Consider the following 26,180-nt stretch of genomic DNA (forward strand, 5'->3'; position numbering starts at 1 on the left):
AGAGAGAGAGAGAGAGAGAAAGAGAGAGAGAAACACATTAATGTCACACTTACACAATGCATCATTCTAGAGAGGCATACGCATAAAGTGTGATGAGAATATGACATTTTCACACCTCATCCATAACTAAGTCTAATCGATGTACATGAAAATACCATAACACATAACATTCACATTCCATATAAAATGCATTAAATGTAAATAATTGATATGCTATAGGGTATGCTATAGAGACTATAGAGGCTGTAGAAGGCTGTGCACGTGTGTGTGTCTATACCACAGGTGAATATATGCATGTTAGTTACTGCCAACCCCCCCCAACTCAAATCCACCCCCCCTGTCTAATGCAGTTTCAATTAACACATCAGGGAGGGTGGGATCTCCCCAGAAGGCTGTGCCCCAGGCGTGTGTCTCTACCACAGTGAATATATGCATGTTAGTCACTGAGGCGCCCCCAGACGGCCGGGCTCCCTGTCTAATGCAGTTTCACTAACACTGGCCTGGGTGGGATTTCCCATACCACAGCAGCTTAGTCAAGCACACTGCTCTGCACGTGGCTATGAGGCCAGCTCCTCAGGCCTCTACCTGACTCCCCACACCCCCAAACACACACTAACCACTGGCCCTGCCCACACCACACTACACACTGCCTTGCACGCACCACGCAGGCCACACCACACCACCCCCACCCGGACTTCCACACCCCACCACACCGCTTTAACCACTCCCCGGCCACACCACACCACACCACCCCGCTCCACACCACACCACACCGCTCCACACCACACCACACCACACCACCCCCTCCACACCACACCACACCACCCCGCTCCACACCACACCGCTCACACCCCCCACACCACACCACACCACACCGCTCCACACCACACCACACCGCTCCACACCACACCACAACACCCTGCTCCACACCACACCACACCCACACCACCCCGCTCCACACCACACCTCAAGGCACCACTCCCGCCACACCACACCGCACACACCCTCACCACACACACCACACCACACCGGCTTCCACACCACACCACACTGGGCTTCCACACCACACATTCACACTACACCACCACACCACACCACACCCACACCACCCCGCTCCACACCACACCACCCCGCTCCACACCACACACCACACCGCTCCACACCACACCACACCACCCCGCTCCACACCACACCACACACCACCCCACCACCTCCACACCACACCACACCACCCCCGCTCCACACCACACCGCACCACCCCACACCACCCCGCTCCACACCACACCACCCCGCTCCACACCACACCACTCCACACCACACCACACCACCCCGCTCCACACCACACCACACCACTCCCACACCACCCCGCTCCACACCACACCACACCACACCGCTCCACACCACACCACACCACCCCACACCACACCACCACCCGCCTCCATACACCACACCACCCCCGGCCACACCACCCCCGCTTCCACACCACACTACACCACTCCCCCACCCCCACCTACGCCCACACCCACCCCCCAATCCCCTCCATTCCACACCACCCCCACACTCACTCTGCTTCCACACCACACCACCCCCACCCCACCCCGCTCCGCTCCACACCACCCCGCTCCACACCACACCACCCCACCCCACCCCCGCTCCACACCACACCCCACACCACACCACTACATCCCACCCCACTCCCCGCTTCCACACCACACCACCCCACACCACACACCACACACCACACCACACCCCACACCACACCACACCACACCACACCACCCCCCACACCACACTACTCCCATTACCATACCCGCTTCCGCTTCCACCCGCCTTCCACACACCGTCCAGCCAACCCACCAGCAGTCTCCCCCAGCCTCCAGTGGGCTCTGGGCCCTATGCAGGGTGTGCCAGATCCCAAGATTCAGCCACACACACATTCTCTCTCTCTCTCTCTCTCTCTCTCCCCCCCTCACACACACACATATATACTGTAAACACACACTGTACACACTGCACACGTACACACACACACACACACACACACACACACTCACACACACTCACACACACACACACACACACACACACACACACACCGGGGGCTCAGCTGGTTTTGCAGTAAGGAGGTGGGGAAGGAGTGATGGAATTTGCCATTAAAGAGGAGGAAAGGAATATGGGGGTGAGTGGAGGTGGAGGAGGGTAATAGAATGTGGGGGAGGGGAGGGAGGGCAATTAAGGTATGGAAGAGATTGGGGCGCCAAAGGCAGGAGAGGGGGGTGGGGGATAAGAAAGAAAAAATTATACTGTTTTTTTTCTCTAACAAAAAAGGTTGATTTCTCTTCTCATATCTCAATCTATGAAAACATTTGTACAAATTCTCTACACAGACAGAGGCACGTGTTTTAGCATGACATATTACAAAGCTCATCTCAGGCGCCTTTGAAGACACTGGCTCCCTGCTTTAATACTGTCTCCCTTTGCCAGGTGTTACGATGACCAAAAAAAAGCAATCAGATATGCAGCGTGGAACAGACTTGTGTGATGTTTGCCTGACTGTGATGGGGAGAGAGAGCAAGAAGGCATCTGTTCCCATAGATACAGATACCCATAGATACAGTAAGGCCAGATCTGTAAGATCCTGTCGGGGTAGTCAGAGGAGCCGCCCAGATCATATTAAGATCAGGAGCATCCCAGGCCAAGATAGAGAAACATCTTAATAAAACTGACCCGCCCCAATCTCTGGCCCAATGGAATCTTCTGGGCCACCAGACAGTGGATTGGGAACGTACAGACAAAATTGGTCACATTTTGTGTGAGTGTCTCTGTGTCTCTGTGTGTGTCTCTGTGTGTGTGTGTGTGTGTGTGTGTGTGTGTGTGTGTGTGTGTGTGTGTGTGTGTGTGTGTATGTGTGTGTGTGTACTGTCACTGAACTGATTCAGTTAATGTTTTGGCAGCACCAAAATCACTACACAATGGACAATCCCACCTAGCAGGAGTGAATAGTAAGAGTAAGAGTCAGAGTAAGAGTCAGAGTCAGAGTGAGAGTCAGAGTGAGAGTCAGAGTAATAGTAAGAGTAAGAGTCAGAGAGGGAATGCAAGAGAAGGAGATGGAGAGAGTGACTGAGGAAGACTGATACAAGCAGAACAGAGACATTGAGTACATGTGAGAAATGCATACCAAGCTTGATGAAAGGATACTGGTTGAGTCTGTGATGACAGAGATAGAAAGAAAGACAAAAAGAAACAGAGCAACACAGTAGATGGCCATGAAAGAGACAGAGAGAGAGAGAGAGAGAGAGAGAGAGAGAGAGAGAGAGAGAGAGAGAGAGAGAGAGAGAGAGGAGAGTGGTACATGAGGGACAGAAAGTGCGACAGGAAAAGGCTAAATGAAAAGGGAAACGGAGAGAGTTGGGGGACAGACAGATGGAGGTAGAGTGGTGGCCCTGAGGCGTGCACACTCCACACACACACACACACACACACACACACACACACACACACACACACACACACACACACACACACTTCTCCCTGAGTGCTAACAGGCCTTTGAGTGTCTGATAGCGTTTTATTTTTTTGGTCAAGGATAAGGTGCCCTCCCCATCTGAAAATGAATTAACTTCTGTCTTCATTATCTCATCTCCGATTCCAATCAACTCCTAATCCATTCTCAGCTTGCCTCTCCCACACCCACGCAGCTCTGGGTGACATTTCATTTAAGCGCCTTGTGGACCCTCTCCCTCCCTCCCTCCCTCCCCTCCTCCCTCCCCCTTCTTTTCCCTCCCTATCTTCCCTTAGCCTCACTATTCTCCCCCTCTTCCTCCCCTCCATAAAAAAGGAGAAACTCATTTGGAGGGGTTGGCTGGCTTACCCAGGAAATTATTTACACCTTAATGAACAGCAGGCTGATTTTATCTCTGCCATCAGTCCCAGTCAAAACAGACAGACACGCCGCGAGAAAACAGTCTGGACAGAGGACTAAACTGACAGACCCTTATCAATGTAATTGTGGTTGTCTTTATGATTGAGAGTGGGGGCTGATTGTCTGTCCACAACTCTCTCTCTGTGTGTGTGTGTGTGTGTGTGTGTGTGTGTGTGTGTGTGTGTGTGTGTGTGTACATGCTGTCGATAGTCCATCTGAGTGACACTTCAGATGCTATCTGGTAGGGCTGCCAGTGGGTTGCCAGTGGACACCCCTGACCCTCCCCCACCCCACCCTCACCACCACTTATCCTGACTGACTTCCTCCTGGAGGAAGGGTCACTGTCAATCAAGCCCTGCTCCTCTAAGTGACCTGGAAGTGCTTGTGCCATGGAGTCTTTCACACACACACTGAAAGGTCATGGGGGCACCCAAGGTCACTGCCAGAAGCCGTAATGAGGAGGAAATGGGGCAGACAAGGAGGCCATCATCACCTGTCCTATAATTTGGGATGACTGACAATCGCCTTCCAGGTCAGAGACAGAATAGTGTCAGAGCCGGGAGTTCATTTACCACAGGGGGGCAATTATTATGGCATCCCATCACACTGGTGTGGGCAAATAAAACTGGCATAAATACCTTAATAAGAGCTAAAAAAAAACAGTCTTGCCTGGGAAATCACTTTAGAACCTCATTATCAGTGAGGCTTTAAACTTCACAAGCTGCCCCAAAGAGTCTCCTTGTTCTACCAAAAAAAAATTACCTTACAAGATCCGACAAAAGTACCTTTTACAGACCAAAGAAACAATAGCTCTGTTTGCCAAAGTCTTCAAAGGCTTCGCCTAAAGCAATTAGATGAAGATCTGGAGATTCAAAGCACAGATAATGTGAATCTGCGTTTGCCTTTCTCATCTGCTTCCACGTTCAGAAAGGTGTGAGCTATTACTGCAACAGATCAGAACATGATAGCCAGGCAATTCCGCATGGGTTATTATCAGAAGTCATTAACGACTCGGCATCATCTCAACAAAAGGAACGCATGGCTGTGTACGGAGGCACGTCCCAGTGCTGTCAGCAGACATATTTAGAGACAGCTGGAGACGGCTCTTAAAATAGAAGCAAACAGCCTCTGTGCCTCCCTCCTGTCGAACCCGTTTTTCCCCTTCCAGGGCCCAGAAGATTTCATGAAGTCAACTCAGAAACACATTTTTTATTCAAAGCTCTTTTTTTTATTTGGTGTCTGCTTATAAAATAGTTCTTTTTAATGACTGATTTATTTTTCTGTCTTTTTAAATCAGTGGTAGCGGCATCTTGTCAATATAGTCATGCATTTTCTCCTAAACAAAGAGAAACACGAGCGGCACGCCTGGAGAACATTGGCAACATCAAACGCCGCTGAACTCCAAAAGACCTGCGCCGCCGTGTTCCCGAGGCAGAGAGGAGGAATCAGCTGAACAAACGCACACAGAACAAAAACACATGTAACACACCGTAAATAAACTCCAGGCATGGAGGTTTGAGGTGCGATTTGGTGAGATTGCCAGGGCACAAAAAAAAACCCAACGTTTCTTGGATTGAGAGAGAAAGCCTCTATCCCTCCTCCTTCAATGAATAGACATTTTTATCCAAAACGAATGATGGCACAGTGTATTATTAAATTTACATCAGTATGTGTGTTTACCGTAGCCTGACGAGCCAGACCCACATTAAAATGTAGGGTCTGGGCACTCTCCGTTCGCAGTGCTCAGTCTGAGGGGCGGGATAATCAGTTGTCTTTCAAATTCCCTCTGCACGCAATTAGACAGCGGCAGCGATGAGTCCCATGCGCTTCCCACCAGCTTTACTAGTTGGCTAGTTCAAACGCTTGCCAACTTAATAAAAGCTTAACTCGTGGTCACACTGTTCGCCAACAGCAACATCCATTTGTTTTCAAGTAGCAGGGAATTCAAGCCAAACCGTGGCAACTCACCTAACGACTCTATACACGATTTCATTGGCCTGATTGAGTTTCGATTTCTGGAGCTCACAAGCCAACGGGGAGTTGCTAGACTAGCCCTGGCAGCAAATGTAATTTGCTGCCGCTAGGGGCGCATCTAGATTTCTAGGCTATGTTTCCCGGGTAACGACCCCATGACCTTTATGTTGTTATCACCCTGCCCTAGCAGTTGGGCAATAAAGAGCACTTCTTCCCACCACTTCACCTGAGAATATCACCACCTCAGCTATGCTTTGCGGAGGCCACACACACATCTCGCTGTCAGAAGACCACACACACTGGCCGCCTCATTAAAGACCCGTGTTCTCTCTCTGAGCTCACCTGGCCATTAGCCGTCCACACAGCACACAAAGTTCTAGAAAATTCCATGTGACACCTTCTCATGACACCTCTATATATATCTAGACTCCTGAGCTCAGTTTAAGAGGCAGCGGTGATATTTTAATGCCAGCGGGCAGTGGTGGGGGCGCCTCGCGCTGAGAGTGCCCACACAGGGAGAGGGAAGTGTGGGCGTTCTGTACCTGGTAGTGTGCCAGCATGTTGAGTCGCTTCCAGTCGCTCTCGATCTTGGTAGTGACGTCCTCGTCCATCAGGATGACGCGCACCCCTCTACCCTGGCGCCACTCTGTAGGAGAGAGAGAGAGAGAGAGGGAGAGAGAGAGGGAGAGAGAGAGGGAGAGGGAGAGAGAGTGGGAGAGAGGGAGGGAGGGAGAGAGGGAGCAGAGGGTCATTTAGGTAAACCACTGCTGCACTTTGCTCAGTGAAAAGTAAGACACGCTGCTCTGTAAGCGATGAAGGACAGTGACGTCAAGCGCGGAGCCGATGCTTCACCACATGACTCCCACAGTGTAGAGTGCACTGCGCTAAGCAGCTCCACAGGATGTGCCAGAAGAGATGCTTATCTGTGGGACGCAGAGTCCTGGAAACAGCCCTCCACTTGCAGCTTTGGCACCTTCCTGAAAGGACTTTTTTACGCTTTACTTGACACTCGATTCTGTGGAGCTGAAAGGAGCCGCGAAAGGAAAAGAATTTTGTCTCGCCAAACTTTTATGTTCAAAAGAGAATGGCAGAGTTTGTGACAAAAGAGATTACAAGAGAGAAAGATGGAGACTGAGAGAGAGTGGGATGAGAGAGAGAGAGAGAGAGAGAGAGAGAGCTGCAGTGCTGTGCCAAGCAGAGAAGAATGAGGTGTGGAGAGAAAGGAGAGCGAGCGAGCGAGGGATGGGGAGAGAGAGAGAGGGGGAGGTAAATTAATCACCCACTCTGCTCTTTGTTAGAGAGCCTGGGCTGCTCGGAACGCTGGATCGATCGGCGTGATTACAGGCGCCGCTGAAAGCCACTTCCTTTTTCATCTGCAGCGGGCTGCGGCGCTCTGTCCTAACAACCCCATCGACCACACTAAGCTTCCCTGCCGCGCTGCAGCACCACGCCACACCACACCGCCCGCTCACTGCTATTACCCAGAACGCCGCAGAGATGGAACACAATCTGGTCCATTCGCACCTACGCCCTTCCACCTCTCTGAAACCGCTGTACAACACCCCCCCGCCCTCCTCCCCCTAGTGAAATAATTTGACTGATAAAATAAAAGAACTAAACAAAAAACAACTAAAACCTTTTGTGAGACTAGACATATGTTCTTGTCATAAAGTATTACGCTCAGGCCAGGGGAGCTTGCCTTTGTTCAAGTGGGTTGTCTATTTTGTCTCTAGCAAATGAGTAAATTGCCATTGTGTTGGGAACCACAGCAAGAGCCTCCTCACCATGTGAAGCCTGGAGCTCCTATCTGCCATTCAGATCACGAAATCAGATCACAAAACAAGACAGGGGAAAAAGAAAAGAAGAAAGACAAGAGACAAAGAAACAAGAAACAAGAGAGAAGAGGAGGAAGAGAAGAAAAGTGGGGTATCAGATCCCCAGGAAAGCCTCCCATTGTCTGATTCATCTTAACGCAGTACAGTACAGTACAGTACAGTGCAGTGCGTCTTCCCCTCTCCATGCTAATGAGATACACCACCAGCACGGGCAGAATAAACAAAGGAAAAGTACATTGCCAGAGAGGGAGGGAAAGAAAGAGAGAGAGAGAGAGAGAGAGAGAGAGAGAGAGAGAGGAGGATAGAGAAAAAGAATGAAAAGGAAGACAGGGGAGTGGAAATATGAAACGAATAATAAAAAAAGCAGAGCAAGCGGAGATTGCCCCGATTCCCAAATCCGCTCTCTTTCGCCGTGCGACGCCACGGGAGGGAGATAAGAAGTTTGAGGCCACAGTGGAGAAGGGCTGGAGTGTGTGTGTGTGTGTGTGGAGAGGGGGGGGGGATGAGTTGTGGTGGGGGAGAATGGGGGTTGAAGGTGACTTCAGATGACAATGCGACACTGAGAGAGATATGGTGTGAAACATCGACAGGGAGAGAAGAGGGGGGTTGTGGGAAGCAGGAGGACTGATCCTGCAGCAGCCAGAGAAAAGTGACGAGGGGAGATGGAGAGATATCAGAAGGGGTTCTTGTGTTTGGTGTTTGTGTGTGTGTGTGTGTGTGTGTGTGTGTGTGTGTGTGTGTGTGTGTGTGTGTGTGCATGTGTGCGTGTGTGTGTGTGTGTGTGTGTGTGTGTGTGTGAATGCTCACTCCTGCTTTGTTCTCACACCTTGTAGCCCTCACTCTTGCTCGGCGGGCCCTTGTGGGCGAGCGTGACAGGGAGAATTAAAAGCGAAGCCGGGGACAGAGGCGCGCCTGTCCAATTTGTTCCGGGAGTACGGGGAGGAGGTGGGCTGGGTGGCGGGCAGGGAGGAGGTGGCGTAGGGGTGGCGTGGGGAGCTGCTGGCGCAATCCCATTATCTTTATCTGGAGCGCCGCATCACTGCGGGGGGGAAACGGAGCCTGGGCCTCGGAGACCCAGGGCCATGCTTCTCATGGAATGCCAAAGAATCTCTCTCTCTCTCTCTTTCTCTCTCTCTCTCTCTCTCTCTCTCTCTGTCCAACCGCCCCTTTTCCTCTTTTGTTTAGATGCTTTCTTGTCAAACAAGACCTCCTCCTCCACACACACACACACACACACACACACACACACATCTTCTCATCTCCCATTGCCCCCCCCCCCTCCCCGCACTTCCACCTCTAGCCCACCTAAGCAGACTCCCTCTCTCTCACAGTGTCTGCCCCAGATGACGACTAAACAAAGAGGTAGAGAAACGGAGGAAAAACCTTCCAGTTCTCGGCCGTAATAAAGGAATAATAAAACAACACGTGCGCACGCCCGCAGGGGCCCATAAAACAATTTCACAGAGCCAGCGCTCGTCAAAAGGGCTAAAACAATTTCTTCACTTATCGCCCCGACGTTCCCCCTTGTGGAAATACTATCATCTCTCCACGGCAGCCTATAAATATGCTATTACTCCAAAGACAAAGACAAAGAAACAGAAGAAAAAAACAGCAGACCTTAGAAAAAAAACCCAAGAGGGGAGTGGGAGTGATGCAGTAATCCATAAAAAAGGTGACGGGTTTACAGGCATCTCAGGCCCAGCAGAAATTGGCGGTTGTAGACGCAGGGAGAAGATGAGAGAGGTGTGTGATAGACTAGCATCTGTTTGCATGTAAACCCACAGAGTGGGGCTACGCTCGCCTTTATGTCAAGACTGAACGAGGCGTTTATTAGCATGGATAACATGCTGGAGATATCATGGGAGTGCGTAAAAAATAAAGCCTTCTTTTTTTTTTCAACTAGATGAACCAGTCAAGGCTGTGGAGCATTCAAGGGGGGGAAAATCCTAAATGAAAAACAGCATTTTGTTTGCCAAAAGCAGGAGAGAGAGAGCCCAAGAGAAAAAGAGGAAGAGAGGAAGTAGAGAGGGAGAGAGAGAGAGAGAGAGAGAGAGAGAGAGGGAGGGAGCTGATCACCTTGAAATGCACCTACCACTGATGTGGAGTTCCAGCTAACCTGACTGATTGCCTGATCAATTGCCAGATCTGGGGGGGGCCACTTGACTTGGCTTGGGGGGGGGGGGGGGGGAAGAGGGAAGAAAAAATAATCGATGTTGAGTTTCGAGGGGAAAGAGCAATCACGGCAAATACACAAGTAAGCCGGCGAGCGAGAGCTGGGCACGCGCTAAACAACTCTTCAAGCTCGGGGTCGAGTGTCTCCATCATTACAAGGCCTCAGCCACCACCTAACTGCCCCCCCCCCCTACTCACCCTTCCACACCCCCGCCTGTCGATAGCCAGAGTGAGAAGCCCCGATTTCTCTGCCCCCCTCAGCACACAGTGGAGAGGGCAGTCGACGAGAGGAAGACTCTCTGCTCCATCTCCTCCACCATTTAAAAGCACCTCTGCTCTTAACCACAGAGACATGGCTTGTTGTTCACTTTGCTTAGAGGCCCCATCATCAGCGCTGAACGGGAAGATCGAGTCTTCCTCTGCGACGGAGCGCTGACCAATTTCTGACCCTTTCCTCTTATCTTGCCTCCAGACAGCCGGCACTTTGATGGACCCGGGGCCAACGATCACGGCTCTTATCCTGTCTCCCCATCAGCTCCTCGGGGCTGGAGATGAGTGGCCACGACATTTCACTCACACTTTCTGAGCCCTTCAAGCGCGCCGTCGCAGAGGACAGATGAGGAAAGTGAGGGGGCCAGTCCGCCACGACCCTGTGCCCGTTAACAGCCAGGCAGGTTAAACGGTTGCTATAAAAGTGAGTGGATGCGAAATGCATGGCATTTATGATCATGTTAAGAGTGTGTGTGTGTGTGTGTGTGTGTGTGTGTGTGTGTGTGTGTGTGTGTGTGTGTGACTCTTACCCAGGTCCATGTCGGAGGCCTTCTGGCGGTGGGAGTAGGGCACGTTCTTGTAGATGGCGTCCAGAATCTTCTCCTTCACCTGGCTGATGGTGTCGCAGTTGAGCACCTTGACCTGGATCTCCGGGCTCTTCTCGTTGTCAGGATGGATGCAGTTCACCACCTACAGCAGAGCCAGAGAAGAGCAACTCACTTCAGTCATAAACATCATAAGCTGAGCAAAGCATTCGGAATAACACAGAAAATAATTAAATCATCAAATCATGTCAAGTAAGGTTTGTTTACAAATCATTTTTTTAAAAATCCAGCAGCTGTTTACCAAAAGAAATAGGTGGAGACATGAAGGCAACCCACGGTGTCTATGAAGTGTTCTCGTCAATGTCAAAAACTCACTTTGGATTTTTGAAGCAGAGCTTTTTCAAATGTAATTTGCAATATACAGCCCTCCATTTAACTCGTTAAGTCAGCATGCGTGATATAATTCTAAAAACTTGAATGAATTTCCAGCGGTGACACTTTCAACTGTCAAGCAATGGCAGGTGAATTTCCTCCTGTAATTGCATGTAAGAGGAGGAGCAGGGGGTGGTGGGGTAGGGTGGGGTGGGGTGGGGTGGGTATTCAGACAACTGGCCACCACAGGGGAGCTGACATCACTCACCAACCTGAGCCTCCATCGCCCCGCAATTAAGCCACTAATTATCACCATCATATTCGTCATTTCTCTTTTGTGATGATGATGATAATGATAATGATGACGGCGATGCTGAGGAAGAGGATGATGATGATGATGATGATGATGATGATTGCCGTCGTGCCGCTGTCGCGCCGCTCGTCCGTACACGTAATTACACGGTTGGCTAGCGCGAAAGACGGTCCGCGGTGGGAAAAAGAGGGAATAAATAATGTTATGGCCTTCCTCCGAGCCGTTATGGGCGGCCACTGTAGTCCATCACGAGGCTATAAGCACACCTTGTAAAAGAGCAGACGGCAGATAACTATATATTCTCCCGGAATGGAATGTCATCGACTGCATGCTCCAAGACTACGTCTGAATCTAGGGATGTAACGGAACCTAGCGCTATCGTTTTCTACCTAGGCACTGGAATGCTCTGCTTTCTTGTTTTGCAGGCGGTGCAGGAAAAGCGAGGTCAGGTTTGATGCGGTTTGTTTGTGTCTCTCTCTTCCTCTCGATTTGAGACTGAGAGCACAGCGCAGGTCATCAGATCTCCAGCTTTAAATGCAGAGCAGAGTCTCATCTCATGGTAAACAACATCCTGCTACAGAATATCTAATCAGTTTGGCTATATCTCTGTCTAGACACACACACACACATACACACACACACGCACGCACACATACAAACATCCACGCGCACACACGCACGCACACACACACACAACACCCATAACAACATTCCCTTAGGAATCATTCGCCACAAATTAACTCATTCATTTCCTACCATAAGGTCAAGACACCACCCATCTCTAAGTTAATGAAATCCCCTTTAACCCCTTCATAGAACCACCACCCAACTCCGTCAGTTCTGCTCTGTGCTTAAGGGACTGGGGTTTGATGAGGACGCCGGAGCCTGGATCATACCAGAGTCTTGTAGTCGATCTGCTGTCGGATGAGCTTGTCCTCACTGAGGGAGTAGCGGGCCTCTCCCGTGATGGAGTCGATAGGGCCTTTCTCCATCTGCTGCTTGATGGCACAGAACAGGGAGAAGAGGGGCTCGCCGGCACACTCCTGAAACACACACACACACACACACACACACACACACAGAGAGAAAAAAAGTCACTCTCCATCACGATCCTAGCCTAAAAGCATGGGTTCTTTTTTTCCCCTGAGCCTGTGTGTTGAAAATGGAAATTACATTCAGATGGATGTTCTCATGCGGCTGAAGTGACTCTCTCTGCGGGCACCATTTGGGCACTTTCACCTGGCCCCGCTCGCCGCTCAATCCCCATAACTGGCTGGCATGGATGCGGGTAGCTTTGAGAAGCGGGCGCTCTGCCGCTCGCCGCTGCCTGCTATATTTGGCTGAGTGCTAAACAGCAGCGCTGGCGCAAGCTGACTGAAAGCACGCTGGCCCAAGTCCACCGCAACCAATAAAAAAGCAGCGAGAAATTCACTGCAGTTTGTGTCACCTCCAAAACATCATTTATCTCAGCCAAGCCCCCCCCCCCCCAAAACAAAGGAAGAGATTGATTGACAGCGATGGGGACGCCATGGTAATAAATAACTGTGTCTCTCCTGATAGAGTAAGCGGAGACTCAGTTGTTTTCCTCAGTGCCATCACTCATTAGTTTGGAGGAGTCACTGCGCCACGGCGCAGACAGTAAAGAGACCAACGTGAGGATTCGTTAAGCTGGACTCAGCTCTGAGGTGTGTCATTGGCATGACAGGCTGCTGTTTGTCAGCCTCCACCAACACCCTGTGACTAGGAAGAGAGGATGAGAGCAATGGAGGAGGAGAGGAGAGGTAGAGGTGGTGCGTCAGGTAGGTGCAGAGAGGAAGAGAGAGAGAGAGAGAGAGAGAGAGAGAGAGAGATGCAGAGGGAGGGAGAGAGAGAGAGAGATGCGGAGGGAGGGAGAGAGAGAGAGAGAGAGATGCGGAGGGAGGGAGAGCGACAGGTGGAAGGGAGGAGAGAGCTATCAGTCAGCCGGAGCTCACTTAGGAATGTACACCTACAGAGGCCTGATTAAAGCCCCGAGATGGATCACCACTGCATGCAGGCCAATCTTGGTGTGGTGTGCATCCTAATTTAAAGTGTATGAGTATGTGTGTGTGTGTGTGTGTGTACATGTGTGTACATGTGTGTGAGTGTGTTTATGTGTGTGTGTGAGAGAGAGAGAAGCGAGAGAGAGAGAGTGAGAGAGAGAGAAGAGCAGGTGTCTCTGAAACTGGAGTCTATGAGTATGTGTGTGTGTGTGTGTGTGTGTGTGTGTGTCAGTAAGTAGCAGCTGCAGCTCCTGATGACCCTCTAGGGGTCCGTCTGAGCGGAGCTGTTGCTGCCCCCTCCTCTCCTCCCCTCCCCTCGGCATGATTGTGTCTGAGCGATGAGGGACGCGAGGGCAGTGGGACACCGTCCCCGCCCCAACATGGCCTCCATCTTCTCGAGCCGTAATGGCCGCCCAAACTGTGGCCAGTGACCCGGGCCTTCCAGCACAGATGGTTGGGAGAAGAAGATACAGACGCGTGACAAGCCAGGGACAAAGCCAGAGGCAGCAGGCTGTGGCCTCACCGCTGATGAGTCTGTTTTGATACGATGTGAATGCCAAAGAGGGCTGTCTGGCGGCACGCCGCATGAGCTGTTGAACAGCGTGCTATTGTCACAATCGCATCACCGCGCAGGGCAATACCCATGTAGACATAGAGGCCTAGCACTGGAGATGTGGACACCTACAGGTAAGTGCCACAAACAAATATGCTCATGCAAACAAACACACCACACACACACACACACACACACACACACACACACACACAGTTTAAACTCCACATGACCTCCATTTAAGCAGACGGAGTAGACATGAAAGGAAAATAGTGTGAAGCGATGAGGACAGAAAGACCGCAGAGGAGGCAGGGGTGAGCAGAGAGATAGAGAGAGACAGAGAGAGAGAGAGAGAGAGAGAGAGAGAGAGTCTGAATTACTCCTCTCCCCCGTGCTGATAGCTAAAGTGATTAGACGCATTTTGAGGGAAGCAGAGATGGAGTCTGCTGGCTCATTATAGCCCTTTGAAGATACAGGAGTCAGCAAGTCTCCTGTCCCCCGACACCACACACACACACACACACACACACGCGTCCACACAGTGACGCAGTGCTGCATCAGTGCCTTTGCTCTCCTCTACCCCACTCCTCTCCCTTAGCACCTCTCGTGGGCAGGAGAGCAGTTAGTGGCTTCCTAGTGCCAACCTCTCTCTTCCAGCCCCTCTGTGGCACTGACTGAGCCCCTGCTCACAGCCTGATAAGACCCAGAACCATCCCCCGGCCTCCTCGCAGGTCCCTCTTACCTTCAAGAACTTGTACAGCAGGAACGTGAACCAATTGGTCAGCATCTTCTCCGCCACAGACTCAGTCCTGCAAAGGAGCAAAACACAGAAGGTTTTATATCAGGATCACATCATTATCTCCATTAAAAAAAAAACTAAATTATCACTGTTACAACAGATACAATGTATGCAATACAAAGTCACTTTGTTATTAATGGAGGAACACCTCAAGGCTCTGCTTAGTACCACAACTGGAGGTTAGTTAGCGCTAGGCTTTAATGTTAAACGGCCCTCAGGTGAACAGAAAATGACTTTCGTAACCAAACACTTAGCGCCGTTACCAAATACAGACGCCATTGCGATCATAATAAGCGGGGGGGTTTTTTGTTGTGACACCGAGTGAAACGTAATTGTGCGAGAACCTCTCCCGGCCTGACTGAATGCGGCGCTGTGATGGTTGATCTGTGCACCACGGCCCCTCGTCCCCTGTCCTGCCCGGGGGCTGAGCACATAATCTACGCCGCTTTGATGCGGGCGAACCAATTAAAAGGCCTTTATGTGATCCTGGAGGATTGATGTCAGTCGGGCCTCAGACAGCATGTAATAACACTGGCCTCGTTATTAACTCACACCGAGACAACAGATCCCATTACAATGGGAGGCCACTGGATGGGATGGGCAGGGGGGCACGCACACACACACACACACACACACACACACACACACACACACACATACCCCGCCCTGCCATCCCAACAGTAGGGGCCGTGCAGCAGGGGGCCTGTCTCCGTGGCTGATATGCATATGTGATTATTATGGGATAATAGCAGGAGGGGAGGGGCTGTGAAATTGGAGAGGGGGAGATCGGATATCCTCATACACAAAGTTGGTGGGTGTGTGTGGGGGGTTGTGGAGGTGGGAGTGTGTGTTGTGTAGTTTGGGTGTGTGTGTTTGTGGGGGCGGGGTGCAATTCAGTGGAGTGTGGGTAATCTGCCAAGGATTCCATCCCTCAGTGAGCTGTAGCAATGGGCATCAATATTTCAGGATTAGGCTCTTGTGTGCAGCACACGTGTTGGGTGGGGAGAGAGGGGGGGGTGGTAGGGTGGTTTTGGGATGCCTGAGTGGTCCCGATGCCCCACTGTTTCAGCTGCCACCTGCCCGTCCCCCACCCAATTCAGAGGCTGGAGAGGGTGAGGGGTGAAGAATTGTGTGTGTGGAGAGGCGGGTGTGCACATGGTGGGAGTTTATGGGGTATCCATGCCAATGAGCTGGCAAACCCTCCCCCCTCCCTCCCTCCCTCCCGTGCGAGAGTTGGCACCAGCACACCTGGCGGGGATTAACTTCCTCTTGTTCCACCGCCACACTTTCATACGCCGCCACCACCCAAAATGAAAGTCCCCATCCAGAGAGGTCAGTGGGGTCACGTTTCATCTTCCCTTTCATGTCTTTCCCTGTTCCTCTGCTTCCAAAGCTCCCCGCTCATGCACACACCCCTCGGCCATTACTCAACAGCCCACTCTCTCCGCCTGCCTGCCTCTACTCCGCCTTCGCTCCATCCTCCTCCTGTCGCCCCGTCTCCCCTGTAATCATGCACACCTCCGACTGATTTCCAAACGCTCGCCGATCTATTCTCTTCATCAGCGGGACGACGTTCTTAAAAAGAAAAGAGGAAAAAAAGAACAGCGGGTGGGGGGGAGAGGGGGGGCGTCCCTGCAGAGAAAGCGAGGGAGCAAAAGAAAGAGAATGAGAGAGAGAGAAGAATAGAGGGAGGAGTATATCTGGATTTCCCCCCTTTTTTTATTGTTTTCACCTCGTCTTTCACTTTCACGCAAGTGTGTTAGCGGTAGCGCTGCTGTTCTGTATGTAGCGTCTTCCGGCCGCTGTAATTACCCGCTCTGGCTGGGCCTTAGCTGCCGCGTTCACGCGTGACCTCTGAGCCACAGCAGGGACCGGCCCGACCAACCGACCGAGGCACACAAACATTTCTGCAGTGCAACACCGCGACTCTCAGTGTTAACTAGGTTTCCTGGACGCTGTGTGATTCTGCGACGTCAAGGGAGTGTAGCATTGCGCTAGTGCTGGCACCAGAAAGCTACTGGCGTACAACACAGAGTGAAGAACATAGAGAGAAGAGAGAGAGAGGGAGAGAGAGAGAGAGAGGGAACAATGGGGGGGGGGTAGAGATGGACAGATAAAATGAGAAACAAAGAGACAGAAATGATAAAAGAGAATATGATAGTGGAAAAGAGATTGTGAATATAAAAAACAGGCCAACTCTGTGAACGCACTGGGAGGGAGCTTTTTAAGCGATAGGTGCTTCGTTACCCGTGACTACCCCGCCGTTTTCCACAGGAATGCGATGCCAAGTGGAGCACTGTGCCACGGCAGATATGGGCTGGGGGCATCGCTATGTCGAACAGGGCCACGGCCCATAAACCAGACGGCGCCATGAATCTTCCGCCTCATCTCGGGCACCAGCTGCGTCGCCCGTTACCGCCAGCGCCCCCTCCATCCCAACCGAAGCCGTGGCGACCGTCTCCCTGACACCACCTAGACACTCTCCTGCCATCCTTTAAGAGCCTCTCGTAACCGAGCCCTGTGGTTAATCACACGGCAGCTAGTGCTCGGTATGAAAACAGCGAGACATCCAGCACTGCAGCATGTTCAATGATTAATATTACATGTGTAGCGCTAATTCATTCATGAACGTTAATGTGTACTCCTCTGTGGCTTTCGCTGTTTTGCTGCAGATAAGCTTTCGGTCATATATCTGTGCCAGGCCTACGTGTTGGTGTCCCTCCGTCTTATTATTTTCGTTCCTTCTTTTCTTTCTCTCTCTCTCTCTCTCTGTATTTCTCTTTGTCTGTCGCTCCCTGTTATGTTTGCCTGCCGAGGGGAGAGCAGGAGTGGATGATTCGCAGGCTCCCTGCGCTGCTGGCACGTTCACTGACACTGAGCTGAATCCCCCTGAAAAATAAGGGGAGGTGGGGCTGGTGGGGGGTGTGTGTGTGTGTGTGTGTGTGTGTGTGTGTGTGTGTGTGTGTGTGTGTGTGGGTGCTTCTCTTAAGCAAACAGGCAGCTGCACACACTGGCGCACCCCCCTCCAGCCACTCCCCCTCAAATCATATGTGTTATGGGACACAGCGTGAAGTCAGAAATTATTTCAATTTCCCACTCGGGCTCACGCCGAGAAGATTGGCCGTATGACGCGGTGCTGGAGACCGACTGTGTTACCCCTGTGCCCCCTCCCCCTTTACCCCCCCCCCCCCCACCCTCCCACACACACACACACACACACACACATCCACCATCACAACAGATAATCCTCAAGGCATAATCACAGACACATCTTTATTGTTGTGAGTTTAAGTGTGTGTGTTTATGTGAGTATTTCTGTTTGGGCGTGTGAGGGCTTGTGTGTGTGTGTGTGTGTGTGTGTGTGTGTGTGTGTGTGTGTGTGTCACACGTTTAGCAAATCATACCTGCTAGTGTGCACACTGATGAGGGTTTAAGCCGGCGTGTGCATTTGGGTGCCACTTTAAGGGTGTACGTGCTGCTTTAACAAGCCTCTAGAACTGCCGTAGACTAAAAAAATAGAGGGACAAGGAGGATCGATCATCCTTATTAATGCACCGTGCCTCAAGAACGAGGGCCGTGGGAGAGGTTATTTTGGTGTGACGAGAGGAGGAGAGGAGAGAAGGAGGGAGGAAGGGAATGAGTAAGTGAGAATGGAGAGAGAGAGAGAGAGAGAGGAGGAGGAGGAGGAGGAGGAGGAGGATGATGGAGAGAGAGCGCGGGAATGCGACAGATGGTTGTGGAAGCCTCTCGTTAGTTAGCGGGGCCCGCTCGCGCGTTAGAGCTCAGGTTGAGATGAGACAGATGGGGGGCGGCAGAGAAAAACGCCAACACCCGAGCGTCCATCCCTCCCATGCCAAGAAAAGTGAGTGTGTGTGTGTGTGTGTGTGTGTGTGTGTGTGTGTGTGTGTGTGTGTGTGTGTGTGTGTGGAGGGTGGACTAGTTGGGAGATGCTGCCAACAACATTGTGTGCTTATACATTTGAAGCATTGATTTAGCAATCACAATCACAATCACAGGGAGAATGAGAAAGAGAAAGAGAGAGAGAGAGGAAGAGAGAGAGAGAGAGAAAGAGAGAGAGAGAGAGAGAGAGAGAGAGAGAGAGAAGAGAGAGAGAGAAAGAGAGGAAGAGAGAGAGAGAGAGAGAGAGAGAGAGAGAGAGAGAGAGAGAGAGAGAGGAAGAGAGAGAGAGAGAAAGAGAGAGAGAAAGAGAGGAAGGGAAGATGAAGAGAAGGAGGGAGAATCCCTTTTGACAACAGATGAAGCCTCCCTGGCAGCCTGTGGGCTGGGCTGGGCTGGGCTGGGCTGGGCTGGGCTGGGCTGGGCAGGTAGTGCTGCCCTGACAGGCACCTTGTGGTGGAGCATGCTGCACGTCACCAAGGGTCAAGAGGCTTCACGCAGATGCACACTGGGATATTGGAGGAGCAGTTCTCCAATTCTGGAGGTGGAGGACAGTCAGGAGGACATTCTGAGTGATTGGAGACTACGCCTTCGAGTTGGCTGGGAGGGTGGATGCCGTTTCTAAAAAGGCTGATGATTCAAGAGGGATGCAGGATGGGCTGTTTGGTCACTTCTTGCTAAATTACAAAGGGACCTGCATGCATTGCCAGAGTGGCTCATTATCAAAAGCAGGTTAGCGAGTCCTGAGTAAGGAGCAATCACAGGAGAGCCATCGGGGACCGCAGCCCTGGCTGTGCTTGGCAGCAGCCGTCTCCTCAAGTGCCCCCTGAACAGGGTGACTTTGGCAGGGAGTGTATGTCCTCTGCCTGCCCCTACCTCCCTCCCTTCTCCACCCCATCCACCGCCCCCCCCCCCCCCCCCACTATCTGATGGAGTCCTAGTCAAGATCTTGCTCTTGTTTGCATCACTGTACTCTGGCTGTGATTAATCTTACCTGTTTACCTGTTTTTGGAACAGGCCAAATTAATCACTCTCTGATGATCGGGGCTGTCATTAAAATCGGCTGCCGTGAAGTGAGGTGCTTTCGAGCTGTCAGCTTTGTTTGATGGCCTGCGCGGGCATCCTATGGGTGCCGTTATGGGACATAATTAATGTTTCATTAATGTATCATGAGAGTGGCACAGAGGACCAGGGAGGCGCACATCTATATCACCCAAGGCATGTGTTTGTCCAGAGGGCTGGCAGGCAGAGATTGGCTGCTTAATGTGTTTATATGGGACAGGTATGGACCTCGGGGGACTCCATAGAGACATATGGGCCTTGATATAGACGTGTGGCGAGACCATGACAGCGTTCAGGCATTCAAAAGCAGCACTCCTTTTATGTGGAGAAGTCATAAAAACAGCCGTGGAGTCGAGGAAAAAAGAGAGAGATGTGATCGTGATGATTGCACTGGGAATTAAGCTTTTTACAGAATTCCCTGCCATTCGGTGGCTTTTTACTGCTCTTATAATTGGATTCGCTGCTAATTAATCCTAATTATATTTTAATCATCTGCGTGGCAGAGCATTTCATGTTCCAGAGGAGGATGTGTGCGTTTCAATGTCACTTAATGCAATTATTCATGCCAAGGTTCGCAAGTAACCCAAAGGACGCCACTACAGAGCTGAGGTTGGAAATCCTTTTTGTACTTCTTTCAAAAGAAAGTGTGTCTCGGTCAGTGTGTGAATGAGTGTGTATGTATGTATGTTTGTATGTATGTGTGTGTATACTGTGTTTGATGTCTGTTTCAAATGATGTGTCTATGATATGCATATGTCTGCATATATATCAGTCTACTTCAGATGGCTATGTATTTGCTGTTGATGTACCATTTCTATGGTGTGTACACTATGTATTTAGTGCACCTGGTAAGAATATACATACATATATATAAATATACATATACAGTACATATACATATACAGACATATACATATATACATACATACATATATACATATTAAACTGAATGTATACCTGAATATGTACATGCGTCTCTGTGTGTGTGCATCCTCACCTGCGCAGTAGTAGCTTGGGGTGGTTCTTGCTCTCCAGGTTCTTGTCGATGAGGTCGGAGAGCAGGTGCTTGAGCACGTCAGTGGCGTACTCCAGCTTGCTCTGCAGCACGGTCATGATGAGCGAGGCCACGTTGCCGCGGTCGCGCATGGAGAAGCCGCGCTGTGACTCCAGCGTGCGGATGAAGCTCAGCAGGAACACCTTGTTGTTGATCAGCTGCCCGAACACCTTCAGGCCCTTCTCCACCTGCTCCTGTCGGTAGCCGGGAACCTGAAGGCCCAGGGCCAAAACACACAGGGAGAGGGCTAGAATTCACAGCGCCATCTGCTGGGGTGGGGTATATGTTGCATACTTGCTACATATTACACTATGACAATACTGACAAAAGTTCCTCATTAACATCATGTTATGTGTGGTGAAAGTACATTAGTTAGATCAAGCTTCTGATATATCTTATGTGTGTGAAGGTGCAGTAGTTGGATCATGCCGACATTTTGATCTGCCATCACTAGTTCAACAACAAGTCTCTGCACCAAATGGCCCTTCACATGGACACTCCTTTACTGACCTTAATAGATCAAAACATATATTGTTGTTATATTCAGTTGTTCTAATGGGGATTATTTGCATCAGCAGTGGGTAGAGAGACCTCTGCAGTAAACATTTGACAGCATGTAAGCATGAAAGCTTGTGTGAGTGCAGCTTTGCCTTTGGCCTCCTCTTTTTTAAAAAAATGGTCTATCAAGCACTGCAACCAAGACCCAAGCTGGTGTCTTTGAACAGGAACAAGTGCGAGGCAGACTTTAAAGATGATTTTAAAAAGCTTCTCATAGTCTCTCTGATACTGCATACAATTTGCCACATCAATAACCATTAAGCAAGTCAGTGCCAGAGCCCAGATGCCTTTTGCCTTCATTAGATCTGATGCTGCTTTAAACTTTCCAGAGAGAGGGATGTTTATTCCAATTAACGCATAATTAATATGGCTTATTATGGCGGGATCTCATCAGACGCGGGAGAGCCACGGCTTGGCATCATGAGACGTGCCGTGCCGAAACGAGGCAAGGAGAAAGACGGGATATTCAATTAGGACTGTCCATCAGCGCCATTAGTCGGGATAAATAACTCCCACTTCGCTGTTGCCTCCTCTTCATATCGCTTTCTCTCTCTCTACACTTTCTCTCCTGCCGTTGTGTCACATGTCATTACTTTTATTAACGAGAAAGTGAGTGTGAGTTTGGAGAGCAGCTCATTATGTTAAAAGACAGAAGAGAGAGGAGAGAGGGAGAGAGGGAGAGTGAGAGAGAGAAAGAGAGAAGGAGCGAGAGAGAGATTGGAGACGAAGCGGAATCCTAATGAGAATCACTGGCTTTTGTTTACTGAGTGTGAACACAAACAGCGCGGTGACAGCTTTCATTTCAATCCCTACCCTGCTGCGTGTGTATTTATACATATCTTTGATAAAGACTTTTGCCGGGTTGACTAATGCGGCAGTTGAGCAGAAAGTTCTCCTTAGTGAATACTTCTGCTAATGGTTTGTTCTTTCTCTCCGAGGCCCTTTGAAGGTTGAGGTTAAATGGATGTGTTCGGTGTTTGCCTTTGGTTGTCCCCCGAAGACAAAAGGACTACAATTAATGGGTCATGTTTGACCGAGGGTGTGGGGTCAAACCTCGAGGTCTCGTAGGACTGGGTGCTCCTCAATGCCGGGGAAGAGGACTCTCATGGTGTAGGTTCGGTAATCCAGGAACGGAATTCCAACACCGTCAAGGTCACTGGTGAGCTCGTGAATGTCGGTTTGCAGCTCGGCAAAGGCTGGGAGGAGACAAAATACAATGCACAAAATAAATGATGGCCTTTCGTTTTTAAACAGGAGAAGAACAATTAAGCAATTGGGGTAATGCTTTATAATAACACTATGAAACATTTGTTAAGCTTTTAAAAACTATTAGTAAATGCTACATTAATTCTCATCAGTAAAGCATTTGTACACACAGTTATAAATGGTTTGTTCATTTATTAATACGTAATTAATTATGCTATAACCATAAATGAAGTAATTTTCCCATTATAAACCAGCTGCAAACTTTTAAGCAATACTAATAATAATGCTTCATTAATTAACTTCATAATAACGTGTTGCATGGTCACCATCTACATTCTCAGTTGAAGTCCACCAATGGCTCACCTTCTTTACACTCGAGGGCCACGCGAGACTCCAGGTTGTCCATCTGCATCTGCAGGCGCTTGAGGGTGAGGTCACTCTCGCGAGACTTGCGCTTGTACGCAATCAGCACCATGACGATGAAGAGGATGAGGAGGCCTCCGGCCCCAGCGATGCTGATGATGGCCGTACTGCTCAGCGGACTGTCCGAGGTGATGTGGACAACGCCAGGAGAGAAATCGATACCGCCCACTCGAGCCTTACATGGAAAACAAACAAGAACAAGACTCAGGCGCCACACGGAGAATGCGTCTGTTGGGTGTAGTGTCACATGACAGCGTTCCGGACGAGTGTAATTCCCGACAAGTTCCACGGACTCGTCTTATTTGATGCGATCTGAACATGTACCGGTACTCCTGCAAAATATTACCTCCTGACTTTGAGACACGCCGACACCCTGGCAGTGAGGAAACGAGATTTGACTCTAATATATAAATCCAAACACATATACACTAAGCCAATTTGTGCCTTTGTGAAAGAGGGATGTGGAGGGAAAAAAAAAGAGAAAATGAAAAAGGGAAGAGTGGAGAGATATAGAGCGGATATGCGGGAGACACAAAATGAGCACGTGGCTCGCTCGCTCGGAGGATGATTAAATCAAACAGCAGTGATGCGGGGAAAGAGACATATTGGCCCTATTCTGTTTGGGTCTATTTGATGGTAATGGATCTGGGGATTTTCGGCGCTGCCTGTCCATCAGCGGAGCAGGTGGCAGAGCAGGAAGCAAGCTGTCTGCCCAGTTTTCTAACGCAGAGCCGCAAATGGAGCCCTTATTAGGTTTGGCCCACGCTAATACGCTTCGTCCAAGACTTATTTGTTGTTGCTCTGTCTGCCGTTAAGGGAGGACAATAACCACAAACCCTTTTTTTTTCTCTTTGGTCTTTGGGTCGTATTAGTCTAGAGGGAAAGGACATAGGATCCGTGTACTTTGGATGGCATGGCACACTTGTACCACAATGGCTCTCTTTCTTCCTTTGTCACACACACAGACGCACACACACACAGACGCACACACACACAGACGCACACACACACACACACACACACAGACACAGACACAGACACAGACACAGACACAGACACAGACACAGACACAGACAGCCACAGACACCCAGACACACACACACACACACACACACACACACACAGACACAGACACAGACACAGACACAGACACACACACACACACACACACACACACACACACACACACACAAAAGTGTGCAGTCTCTCTTACACACACACACACTCACCAGGACTTTGTGGCGTCCCGTCAGGTTGGGGGACTCGCAGAGCAGCTGTGTGTCGGACACGGTGAGAGAGCACGGCGTCTCTCCAATCAGCACGGTGTAGTTCAGCTTGCCGTTGCCAGGGGTGGGCGGCAGAAAGTTCCTTCCCTGTGGGAAAACAGTCAGACATCAGACATCACACATCATCCGTTCTGGTAAGCTGTAAGAACTGCAAACACTGTTCATCACTGCAACAATGCGCCCCTGCAGGGAAACAGGTAAACAATAAATATATGCAGTATCCTAAGTTGACTTGCAAACAAAATGCACACTTCCCCTGTGGCGGGCTTGGATAAAGCTCTGTGTTGCAACAGAGAATATAAATCTTCTGACACATACATTCCCTCGGTAAGTTAGCTTTACTGCTGAGTGCCTTCACTTGAATGCATACAGCCACATTCATCCCCATTAAGGGAGTGACCATGTCTCCTCCTGGGGGGTGGACGGTACCTTCAGGATGATGGGCGAGCCGGGCTTGAGCTCCTGCACGCCAGACGGACTGAGCGGCTCGAACACGGGGTTGGGGTAGTACAGAAAGTTGGTGTTGTTGAGCGCCCGCACGGCCTGCACGTCGTCCAGGATGAAGCCGAACTCGTCGGGCCGCTCCTCCTGTTGGCGGCTCAGGCTGACGGGCAGCTCAGGGGCCTGGCACAGCATTGTGGTGGGGCTCAGCACCTGGCACGTCTACGGAAGGAGACACACACACACACACACACACACAAACATCTTTATACAGGTGCCAGGGACACTTTAATGTTTCTTTCATTCAGCCTTACCCTAGGGCCTAGACTAACTGTGCATCTATCTATGAGCTTGAATGTGAATGATGTTAAACCCATCTAAACACACAGGCCAATGTACAAGAGGGATTGCAACTCTATAGACAAGATGCTAAAGGTGCATACTATTAGGCTAGGTCATAAGTGGGACTTCATAGATGAGACATAAGAATATGTACAAATACATATAGTTATGTAGGCATGATAATAATAGTACACTCTGTAGCATCACAGTGTGAAGTATAAAGATGTTGAAGAGAAAAATTAAAGACCTACACAGAACCGATGAAAACTACCTGCAATACCTTGGTCTTTTCAACAGAAAAAAATGCAGTATCTACTTTTCAGTCATTTGATGGGTATAGCCATTAATCATGCTATGTTGGGACACAATATCTCAGAGCAGGGTTAGGGGGAGGTATTCCACTCTGCTGCCACTACAAAAGCCATTGTGATGTAGGTTTTACATTTCAATCGGGTGCCAGATTTAACGTAATCCGACAAAAATGGCTGCACTTGGAGCCGCCGCATCTAAGCGCCACGCTCAAAGGCCGCATAAATCAGCCGGCAAGTCCTCCCTCAGCATAATGTGCCTTTGATCGTCGCCGCGTTCGTGCTGGTGACTCAGTGTTTGATAACTGGCCCGACCTTCATTTCCCTCCAAAAAGACTCCATCCCTCTCTCGCTCTATCTCTCTCTATCTCAATCCCTGACTCTCCCTCTATCTCTCTCTATCTCCATCCCTGACTCTCCCTCTATCTCCATCCCTGGCTCTCGCTCTATCTCTCTCTATCTCCATCTCTGACTCTCGCTCTATCTCTCTCTATCTCCATCCCTGACTCTCCTTTCTTCTCGTCTCCACTGTGCTGCAGGTCCACAGGAAGACTTCCTGCTCCAGTGCCAGTGGCTGTGCCCTTTGTCTTTTCTGTGAAAATAAAGAGTCTCTGCACCACACCTCCCACTGAAAAAGGTATATATCTCTTAAAGACACTATATAGAACTTACAGCACTGCCATGAGCTATTCAAAGGGGGAAATAGTCTTGGGGACTTCCATCGACCTTACAATTCTTTTCTATTAAAGACATAGGATCAGCACAGGATAAACCCAGAGAGATTGTGGCTCTGTGGAATTCCATGCAATACTCACATTACAAGTGTG

At 50.1% G+C, this 26,180-nt stretch overlaps 1 protein-coding gene across 1 annotated transcript in view; it reads right to left on the reverse strand.

Annotated features, from left to right (window-relative positions):
• Positions 1 to 26,180, reverse strand: part of plxna4 (plexin A4) — a 260,400-nt gene that overhangs the window by 21,774 nt on the left and 212,446 nt on the right. The window contains 9 exon segments of the mRNA XM_048268791.1: positions 6,439 to 6,542; positions 10,704 to 10,863; positions 12,300 to 12,446; positions 14,720 to 14,786; positions 20,733 to 21,001; positions 22,401 to 22,543; positions 22,917 to 23,151; positions 24,206 to 24,349; positions 24,692 to 24,925. Of these exon segments, the coding sequence (XP_048124748.1) occupies positions 6,439 to 6,542; positions 10,704 to 10,863; positions 12,300 to 12,446; positions 14,720 to 14,786; positions 20,733 to 21,001; positions 22,401 to 22,543; positions 22,917 to 23,151; positions 24,206 to 24,349; positions 24,692 to 24,925 (1,503 nt within the window).

This window comes from Alosa alosa, chromosome 17, assembly GCF_017589495.1.
Source record: "Alosa alosa isolate M-15738 ecotype Scorff River chromosome 17, AALO_Geno_1.1, whole genome shotgun sequence".
Classification (NCBI taxonomy): domain Eukaryota; kingdom Metazoa; phylum Chordata; class Actinopteri; order Clupeiformes; family Clupeidae; genus Alosa; species Alosa alosa.